The sequence below is a fragment of the Lottia gigantea genome (assembly GCF_000327385.1).
Source record: "Lottia gigantea unplaced genomic scaffold LOTGIsca_74, whole genome shotgun sequence".
Lineage (NCBI taxonomy): Eukaryota > Metazoa > Mollusca > Gastropoda > Lottiidae > Lottia > Lottia gigantea.
In genome coordinates, this window is record NW_008710478.1 from 374,496 (window position 1) to 385,779 (window position 11,284).

Here is an 11,284-nt window from a genome sequence, read left to right on the forward strand (position 1 = left end):
TGTGTATAGCAGTTATTCTGAATTTGATCCAGAGATCAGTGGTGTGAATGAGGCTAATTTTTGCCAATCTGTCAATGTCATTACTCCCAAAAAAGCGTAAATAACAATACCCGTTAGGTAGCTCCAAACAAAGAAAATTTTATACTTCACTTATTCTTGATAGGAACAAATTATTTTTTTGATCGTGTTTTAGCCAATTTTGAATTTCTAACATCTAAGGAGCTCTAAAGCCGGGAATAAATGAGGTATGTTGTCCGGGGCGGTGTACGATGTGGAATAATTCAAAAAAGAAGAAGAGAACACATGAACGTATGATTTGGACATGATTCATTTCTTTTATCATCAACAGTAGACCTTGTCTATTGGCACCTTTAGACCTATCTTATTCTTGTGTTACATAGAATAGTATACAGTGGCTCTATCTATGAGTTCATTGTTTGCTGGCGGTACAGTGTTCAAATCCAGCATAGCTTGAGCTATAAGCCTACATTTGAATTTTTGCAACCCAGTTTAGGCAGTTACCTCCCCCTGTCAGTGAATAAGTCAGAGGGGCCAAAGGTTAAAAATGCCTTGACTGTTTAAAATTATAAAAGAGTAGTCTAATGCTGCTTGCTGCTGTCCTAGCAATATTCCTGAAATCTGCCCTTCTTCATTAGCCCAAACATCAACAAAAAAGTAATTGCTCTTTGCATAAAAAATGGCTATCTCTGTCATATTTGTACCATCCCTTTCAAAATCTTACTATAACATTAACTCTTTATCATATTCTCAAGTAATTGAGGTTTGAGTGAAAATAGAAAAAAAAACTGGGTTGCATTGATTAAAGGCATACTTGACATTTTGTAATTCATTGAGAACACTTGGTCTAGTATCAAATTACACGGGGTGAAGGTATTTTATGAATGAATGGTTAGTAAAGTTTATAATTCTCCAGTGTCTGTCTGGTGGCCAGTGGTGCACCTATTGACCTTTTGTCTATTGACATGATTATCTGTTTACATTTCACCCTGTGAGAAAAGAGAAGACCAGATCGGCCTAGTCATGATTATGTCAATATAAAGGTCAATATGTTATTAGGTCTGGATAATCAAGTGTGAATGTAATCAATGAAAAGAAGAATAATGCTATTATTTCTGTCTGAGCTAAAAATAACTTGAACATAAAATACTATTTTTACTACTGTCTTATGATTTCTTCATGATTAGACAACTTGAGCCAAGCCATAGAAATAAATTGAAACAAAGTTTCCATTCTATTTTTTTTGCACATGTTTGGGCTAATGTAGATTTTGCCAGAACAGCACCATATGCAATAAGAACATAATGATATGTTTAAGAATGTATGATAATGAGAAACACAAAATAATCATTTAAATAGTTTAAATAAACAAACTTTGAATTTTAATGAAAGAAGACTTTTATGGTAAATTCTCCCAACCTACGCACACGGTTCGATTATGCTAAATATTCGTCAAGCACACAAATACAATGCCTTCCTAAAGTATATGCATAAATTGGATCATTAATATTAATGTCAAATATTGCCAGTTTTTCACAAGAATGATTTTGATATGAATAGTTATGAAGTTTGTATATTTTAATTGGATATATGATGTTGAGATATACATTGTTTAAAACAACAATGTAACACCTTGTATCACATATTGTGCTAATTAGTTCTTTTCATCCTACTGATTTGCATTATTTCTGTTTGTCAACAGACTTATTATTCAAGTTAATAGAGACTTAGCTGTCCAACTTTGTACTTTACCAGTTAAAGGGATTATAAAGAGGTTTTTAAAATTTTTATGTGTATCAGGGACACTGATAGCATCAATTTGCACCATTCCAATTTTCAACCGAACGTTTGTGGTTCCGGTAATTCCTCTAAAACTAAGTGTCACTAATTGCAAGATACATTGGCATCACAAACATCCTCTTGATTAGTGGCGTCATCAAACACTCAATTTTTGTAGACTTTCAGGAACACAGACATCTGATAGCAAATTGCAATGGTGGACATTGATGCTGTATGTGTCCCCCCATAAATAAACTAGAAACCTCTTCAGAATGAATATATTTTATATTTTGTTTAGCAAATTGATATGTTCATGTTATAAAATTTTCTATTTGCAGGCAATCACCCTGGCAGTCCAATGCCCCCACGACCTCCATCAGGTCAAATAGATGGTCAAGGTCGTTTAACCCAGTCACCAATGGCAACACAAGGTAGGTGTTTTCTTTAAGATGACCACAATTCGAGTTAAATCAGGCTCCAAATAGTGAATTTTCTAAACAAAAATACAAATAAACTGATTGATAATGGTTTCCTAATGTTTGTAAATGTAGGCTATAGAGGCATCGATTTTCAGGTGTCCTGTATCACAATACTTCGATATATCGATTATTTCCGACAGCCCTAATGTAAATAGTACCTAAGAATATCTAAATAAGCTTTTGACTTCCATTCAAAGAAAACATTAAACGGGATATATGCAAATTGTATGTAAGGATAAGATATCAAGATAGCAAAAATTTTAAAGCTTTTGACATCCATGCACTAGTCAATTGCTTTATCAGCACATAGTATAATTTCAGTTATTCATTAGCTCTGTTCATGTTTGAACACCAGCCATATCCCTTCAGGCTAGAACTGTCTTAATTTGTTCAGTCATTCACCAAGCTAACAGCCTTGAGGCAGGTGGAATTAAAATCTATTTAAGACAAGATGCCAATCATAAATAGATGATGAGAAACTCGTTAGTAACTTAATTAAGCATCAATTAATTAATCATATTTTGATGACCTCGTTAGTTATTGATTGATGAAAAGTGATTATATTAACAACTTAATTATAGTCAAGTCAGAATTTTGTAAGAAAATTACAAGATTTTGATAATAATGGCATCTAGGAGAATTTTAATGATCTTATAGGTTATTAGAATATCTTTGTTTTTTCAATTAAATTTTTTTGAATCACAGCATAAGTACCAGTTGTTAATCTTGCAGCTATGAGCTTATTGTTAACGGTCTTTCTGTCTTGGGTCGTGATTGGCTGTATTTGAACGAAAATTGTCTTGCTTATACAGATATTAATTTCTATCAAATCAAATCATTTACAAAACTAACTTGATGTAAAAAAAAATGTAGTATTAAAAGAACAGATGTTTCATTTCCAGGGGTTGATAAGGACTTTGAATATATAAATAGTCTTCAGAACTACTAAAACTGTACTAAATATCGCATAATTCCTTCAAATAGACCTCAAACAAGAAATTTAACTTTTTATTTATTTCGTTCAAAGCTTATCTTCTCTCTAAAATTTGGGGTATCAAAAGGTTGAACGTCTTGTTGATCTGTGCAAAGACGAAGTGAGACAGGATGATTGAGTCTATTGTATACACATGACATTATCAACAGATATTCAAAATAAAAACTCTCTTAAAATAACGACTCGTTAAGATAACTTTCAAACATTATGGATACGCTTAGATTTGAAGGCTAAAATTTCGACGATAAGCTGTGAACATTATCACTGATTAGTTTAGCGGAATAATTCACGATTCTGAGACCCAAGGTATAATTTACTCCCAGAAATGCTAAAACTGTCCCTTTAAATGGAGTTCATAATGGCTTGACATTGTGAAGAGGGTGACCTAGTAAGATCAATAATTGAATACATCAATAAAATGCAAGTTATTTATTCATGAATATTGCCTTATGGAAAAGTTGTTTTTGAAATTAATGGTAAAATATCAAAAGGAACCCTGAATTCATAGCACGGACAAATTATGATTAAATATTATAAATTACTAAATACTTGATCTCTAACTTAAAGGTCCAAGAGTGGAATATTACTGCTTTACTGTCAAACTTTCTCTCATTGTACACTGCATGGTGTTGTCCTTCTACATGCCGGTCTAATAAATCACTACTTTCATTTTCCACCAAACATACTTTTTATTCTGACATTACTAAGGAGTTTGACAAAAATAGTTACCTAAGTAATATCAAATGATTTCTTTGTTCATTCTGCTTTAGATTTAAACTGAAATACTTGTTGAAAGTATGAGTTATAGAGAAGTAAACACTTCGTGGATCCATAAAAGCTGTAGGTTAATGATAAAAAATATAATGCGCACAAGCAAGACAATTCTATTTTGCTATTTGTTCTGATCATGAGCAAGAGCTCTTGGGGACATTTGCCAAATTATGCCTATTAATGCTTAATATTTTATATGTTTGGATTTTGTGTTTCGTTTTGCCGTTCAGATTGTTAGTTGATTTATATTCAACATTTCTGTCCATTTTCCTCCTCAGTCAAATATTCTTCTTTCCTTTCAGGCTATAATCAACAGATAATGCCTCCACCTATTGGGCCCAATCAAGGGCCATATGGAGCTGGACCACAAGGTCCTGGCCCTAATAAAATGGGAAGCAGTGGTGGTCCAATGCCCGGACATTTTCCTCCGTACAATTCACAATATCCTGGTGGGGGCAATCAAGGTAAGAAAATTTGTAACTTTTTTTTCGCACATTTTGACAGAATCAGTCAAGCATTTTATGAATTGTTCTGAAATAGTTTTTAAGAAAGCTTTTAGGATCCAATTTGTAAAATATAAAAAAAATATATCACTTGAGCTATTTTAGCTTCATTTTTAAAAAACATCAAAATTTGACATTCATTTAAAGATGAACTACCTCAAATCCCAGACGGCAAATGAATTCTCCTGCTGAAATAACATGCAATGAAACATTTACATCTGATGTCTGATCAGATTGGTGTTTATTATATCAAGTACGTACGAGAAGGTATCTAGAAAATGCCTGAGGGGAGCGTCCAGAAGCCAACAGACTGGATGAATTATGAGCATTAAGAGGACTTAATTTCTCTTTAAAATTTACCTTTCACAGCCCCTAATTTAAAGCCCCTGAGTTCATACTCTCTCCTAAAAAAAAATCAAAATGAAAAGACAGGAAAATATGTCTAAATTTATATCAAATTTCTATGAAAGGTTTAGATTATTAGTGATTGTTTGTGGTTTGATATGGAAATTTTAAAAACAAAGAAACTAAATATAATAAAGGAGCCATGTTGTTTGAAGATTGATCAATCCTCTTGTTGAAATGAACGTATTTTTAAACATTACTGCGACAGAGTTCCTCTTAATGTCAATATTTACTAAGTTACGCCATGTCAACAATTCCTCGACCTAATTTCTGGCTCTGATCTAGGTCACGTTTTTATACGTCTTTAAACAAAAAAAATTGTATTTTTTTATCTCTGTGAAAATTTTTAACGAATTTTATTTATTTAATGTCCCGCCTTTTGAATTATTTGAGTTGGTTAAATAGACGAATTCAATAATGGTTTTATTGAAAGCTTATTGCACCTTTATAATTCAATTGCATAGTGTATTTCTGCCACACTCTTGGCAAGAACTTGCCCTGCACTCTAAAATGATTAAAAAAAAGAAAAAGGTCTTTTGGCATGTTTATTTCAAATGAAGAAAAGTTTCTATTCGTATCATGAATATCCCTGTTCGATTCCACTTCATGGATTTACAGGAGTCAGACTTTTGGTGGAACAATTACCTTAAAAAGCCTTTTTAATGCACTCATCACACGTTCCAAATTTCTGAGCGGGATTTTCTTTTCACAAGTGGAACCTTGGAAAACAGATGTTTTTACTGCTTCATTTTTATCCTTTGCAACTCTAAAATTTGTAGAATTAATTTGAGATGCTAACCAAATCCAACTCATCAGTATCATAGACTTGTGCTTAACAAGGTTTATGATGTTTCAACTCTTTGTTCCAGTGCAATTACAAAATTTGTTTTTAAATTTGTGACTAACTAAATCACAATCAGCATGTCCTCATGAACAAAACAAAACATCATAATTTGCATTCTAATCAGATTGCACAAATATAACTTTTCCATTGATTCCTATCTTGAATGATAGATATGTTCAGCTGTCGTAGCAATGTACTTAGTAAGATGTTATTAGGACATATAAAATTTACAAGTATATGTATTATATTGTTCTTACAGGAAGCTATGGAAGAATGCCTAACCCTGGTGGAATGTCGAATTATCCCCCACAGAATATGTACAATGGGCCGAACCCTATGGGAGGTAACAACCCTGTGTACAACAACATGCCCCGTCATAACATGCCCAATTCTAATTATAGTAACGCATATGGACAAGGCAATATGGGGATGAACATGCCAAATCAATATGGCGGCTATAACAATATGGGACCAAACGGCCCCCAACCGATGAACTCTGTCCGACCTGGATTTAACAACATGCCGTCATCTGATTCCCAGAATCCTCCGAAAGGTGCGAACGCTGCTGCTGCAGCTGCTCAAGCAGCCATGATTGCTGCCGCGAATAGTGCTGGAAATATACGCCCTCCTATAAACCAGTCGCGTATGAATAATTATCCTTCTATGAATCATTCTGGCCCCATTGGTCAGTTAAATCACATGACAGTTGGACTTGGTGCACCCCCTATGAACAATGCACCGAACAATATGAATCAACCGAATAATTCAAATATAGTGTCTAATTCCGCCTCACAAAATAGTGCCACTAATGCCTCTGTTTCACCCAAAGACAATCCAGCTAAATCGAACACGCAAGCGAATACCAGTGCTTCAGTAAGTCCAGGTGCTAATAATAGCTCAAACTTACATGACTCTTCATCAACCAATCAGAACACTGAAAATAATACAAATGTGAACTGTGTTAGCCAATCAGACGCTAGTTCTGATCAATCAAATAAAAAACCTATAAATAGTACGGAATCGGATAAAAATGTGAATAATGTGCCTAGTAACGATTCCAGTGGCCAAGGTCAAGGTGATATGCCGGCGAAAATGTCGACACCGAATGAAGCTAGTCAAACAGTGCCCCCTGGAGGAGAAGATCAAATGTCAAATTCTTCTGATTCTATGTCGTCAAATCCAAGTAAGTAGATAAAAGATTTGTAACATTTCCAAAATACATGCCTGTCCTATGATTCTTATGTACATCCATGGATGATTTTAAAAAGGAAATGGTTACGATGAAGACAAATAAAAAATGAAATAACCATGAATACTATGACGCTTTCCATAATCCAACTTGATATGAGGGCACATTGGGTATTGAAGTCCATTGCATATATATTAGATGAGAATTACTAGATGGTTCACACGGAAAATTAATGTCTATTTCTTTACAATATGACTCTTTTTTTTTTTCAGATGCTATTGGAACTCAAACCATAATCACACCCCCAACACAAATTACAAATCAATCAAATATGTCCCAGAATGCCCCAGATTCTGCTGGTGTCCCCGGTAACAACATGCCGTCATACCCAGATGAACCTCCAGAGAAAAAGAAAAAGGTTTGATATCTTGCTTTTGATGTTTAGAAATTATTAGATTTTATTTAAATCCACTTGCAAATATTACTTAGAATTACTGACAAATTTGAGGCTAATCTTTATAAAATGGCTGATTAGAAATCAGTATAAATACCTTCAGGTGTTGAACAGTCTCAATAACTATAAAGTTGAGCTAATACGTGTTACATCAATTAAAGGGGCAATATTTGTCAATTAATGTTTTTATCATAGTAGTAAGAAAGAGTTTGAAATGAAGCTAATAGTAAATAGTGAAAGAAATTCAAAATTTCCTTAAAAAATCAAACAAATTGACTAAACAATATAAACAAAAACCAACTGGCAAAAAAAAAAAATAGCGCTTCATATGGTTTCGAAAGGAAATGATACACTTATGAATCTTGAAATATTAAGTTACACTTTATTTCATTTTGAAAGACAGTATGATACTCAAATAAATCGTCACTGATTAGATTTTTTAAGTAATTTTTGCAAGTGGATCTCCAGCAGTTGATTTAAAGTCGTTTTTACCGTAGATTATAAGATAAACCAAGCCACAAGCCATGGAATGATCTGATTAGAATATTTATATTGGAATGATACCATTCATTTATTTTTTCCGTTTATTTTTCAAACTTAGTCGATGTCTAGTTTTTCAGGATGAACATTCTGTTTTTGGATTGAATTTTGTGACTTTAGAAAGCCTAATTTTACCTCTTCTCCCAAATGAATTATTTTTAGCTACTTTTAATTTGATTGCCCGCCTTGCATACAGTTAATAAGTAGTGGGAGATAACTCTGTTTAAAGCTTACAATGTTGGCTGAAATCTTGAAGAAATGGAGTCAACTCTTAGGGGTTGCTCGATTGCTGAGTTCTGGAATCAATAAAACAAGTTGAAACAGAGTTCAAAACATGTTCCATGTACGTAGAAAAAAAGAGTAGTGATGTAGACAGAATTCAAAATGTCGGAAAAAGAAAGAAATAGACATTTTGAATGTGAAGTGTCCACTTCCTTTCCGTTTGATTGAGGCTAGAATTGGAACAGACGGAACCTGTTCAGAACTCTCCAATCGAGCGCCACCTTTGGGTCTATATAGGACATAACTCCATTTTGCAACTCATATAATAGGTCTAGATCGTTTAGTTTAATCAATCCAGTTTTAAGGTTTGAATCACTCTAAGGGTATATTTATGCGTTTTGACACTAAGCGCTATTTGTTTTTAAGGATTATGGGTATTTGTCGCCCGCGGGTTCGATGGCCCATTCACCTGGTGGTGTGAGTATTTCGTCATATGATGAATATGACGTGACAAGCCCGGGAGTAACGGGCCAAGTAAGTCAGACAACGCCCTCATTGTTCATTTTTTTATTTTCCAAATTTTTACTTGGCAAATTTTCCTTATTTTTTGGAATTTTTTTCCTGAGGTCTTATTTTTGGCAGAGGTTGTGGTCTCAAATCCGCTTCTTCAAACTCTCTTCCTTTTTTCGTCTTTTCAAATTTCTTCAGCACACTAGAATAGGGATGTCACATCTTTAAATTCAAAATGTTTCTTGGTTGAACAATCGTTTTTGAATTCCTGGGGCTTCTGATGTCTTGGCCAATGCCTTGAATTAGCTTAGTCACTTTCATAATTCTATTCTTGATAGATCGGTTAGTAACCAAAATTTCAGATGGTTGTTACACAGCTATTTTTAATATTTTGCTTCTTTTCACTTGACCTCAACCTCTGACCTATGACCTGATCAATTCTCCCCTTTACTCCTGGTAGCCAGTTTAATTTTAAAATCAAATACAGAGATAAATCATTGCCTAATTGCCTCCCTTGACCTAGCCTAATCCTGGTATTTTGTTACATCTCATTGGCTAATTTCACTAATTCAAATATAATGGATCCAATCAAAACGTGGGAAACATATTTACTACTACCTAATTTAACCTTCATTTTACTTGGTGGGATTCCTCGCATGTCGTCTGTATTTGCACTGACGATATCATATTTTAATTTTGCGTCGTATATGCACAATAATTTTTTATTAAACTTAGTATATATACCCTTTGTTTATTGTAAACAGAATTTCTGTGAATTTTTGTTTTCGTTTTTATGTCCATTTTAAATATTTATTGCTTTTGTCTTTAAAATTGTATTTATTTTCTATTTTTGTGTCTTCATTTCATTTTTTCATTGGCATGGAAACGTTTTTTGATAGTATTTACATGTATTATTTTAATTTTTATTTTAAAATGGTTTTTGTGGTAACCTGGATAAAGTTGTATATAAATGTGTAATAAGAAAATTAGAAATTAACTGCATTAATATTCATAAATATCATCATCTAACAAATTAATTTATGCGCATATTGATTTTCAATATTTTGAAATTCTTGATTTCTTAGTTAAATCAAAATGATTAAATATTTCAACAAATATTAATTTTACAATTATGTAGTCTTAGAAACAATTTTGATAGAATTTTTTAATTTTAGGTATAAGTAAAATAAATTTTTGTCAAATTTTGAAATAATTTTGATATTTTTTCAGAAATCTGGGTCGGTGGATTTAAGTAAATTGTATGAGATGGGCAACGAGTCTGACAGAAAGTTATTTATTGATAAATTATTATCCTTTAATGAAGATAAAGGTGCCCCAATAACTGGCATGCCTGCTATCAGTAAACAACCATTAGATTTGTACAAATTGTATCATTGTGTCAAGGAACGAGGGGGAATGATTGAGGTAAGAGAAAAAATTTCTGTAAAAAACTTCCACAAGAAACTTTAGCTTTATGGCGCTCATAAATACACATAGATACATTCAATCATTACCTGGTAGTGCTGGGTATTGCCATGATACAATATATATAGCAATATGGGGTAATTGGATAAAAACTAACACTGGTTGATTCACAGATATATCATGCTGGCACTAATGCATGTTGTGACCTGTCAGAAGTCTGCAAAGTGGTATAATCCTAGATGATTGAAAAAAAATTGTACAAGAAACTTTTGCCATGTGGCGCACGTAAATTGACAGTTGACAAATAAGATCTGACCTAAGTTAACTCTTTTTAAAGGGTACAATTTTAAAATGTTTCTCACAGAAAATGATGCTAAAATTACAAACCATTTAAGAAGTAAACTATTTGAGAAATTTTGAAACTGATTTAGACACAGCTTTATGGAACAACAATCACTGGTTAAAGTTTTACTCATCATTTTGATGTTTCCTTAAAGCTGTGTCTATATATCGTTCTCACAATAATTGCTAAATGCCATTTAAAGAGATTTAGTCAAGTTCACAATCAAAATAGTGAGTTAGTTAAAAAAAACTGTCAATGAATTATTTTTCAGGTGAATAAAGTGAAGAAGTGGAAAGAAATCTGTACCATTGTAAATATCGGATCATCTGCTAGTGCCGCTTTCACCTTGAAAAAGAATTATATCAAATATTTATTTCATTTTGAATGTCATTATGATAGAGGTGGAATGGATCCTCAGCCTATCTTAGCTCAAATGGAGGCAGCTCTAGCACAGAAACGAGAACAGAAAAATAAACGAGCACCTTCACCAGGTATGTAATATTGAAATTATTTTTTATAAGAAATTGTGAAGGAATTGTTACGTTCCACCATTCCACACGGCAACCTGCAGAAGTATTGAAACTACAGTGCATGATTGACCAAAAGACGACCTGTATGATCGTATTAATGATTTAAAATATATGCATAGATGTCCGCAATTATCTTTTGCTTGACCATAGTCAGTTTCACCCTTTCTTGATATCAACTTGTCATTTGACTTAAATTTTCCTTTCTCTTTTTTTCAGCTGGTTCCCAAGGCTCCTCTCAGGATGCTTTCCGACCACCCAGCACACCCAACAGTCAAGGA

At 33.1% G+C, this 11,284-nt stretch overlaps 1 protein-coding gene across 1 annotated transcript; it reads left to right on the plus strand.

Annotated features, from left to right (window-relative positions):
* Positions 1 to 9,956: 9,956 nt before the first annotated feature.
* On the plus strand, positions 9,957 to 10,975 carry LOTGIDRAFT_131492 (hypothetical protein; the record flags this gene model as incomplete). The annotated part of the gene is made up of 2 exons (XM_009066205.1): positions 9,957 to 10,133; positions 10,748 to 10,975. Coding segments are annotated over 2 exons (405 nt in total), but the record flags the coding sequence as incomplete, so codon positions are not given.
* Between the last annotated feature and the right edge of the window lie 309 nt (positions 10,976 to 11,284).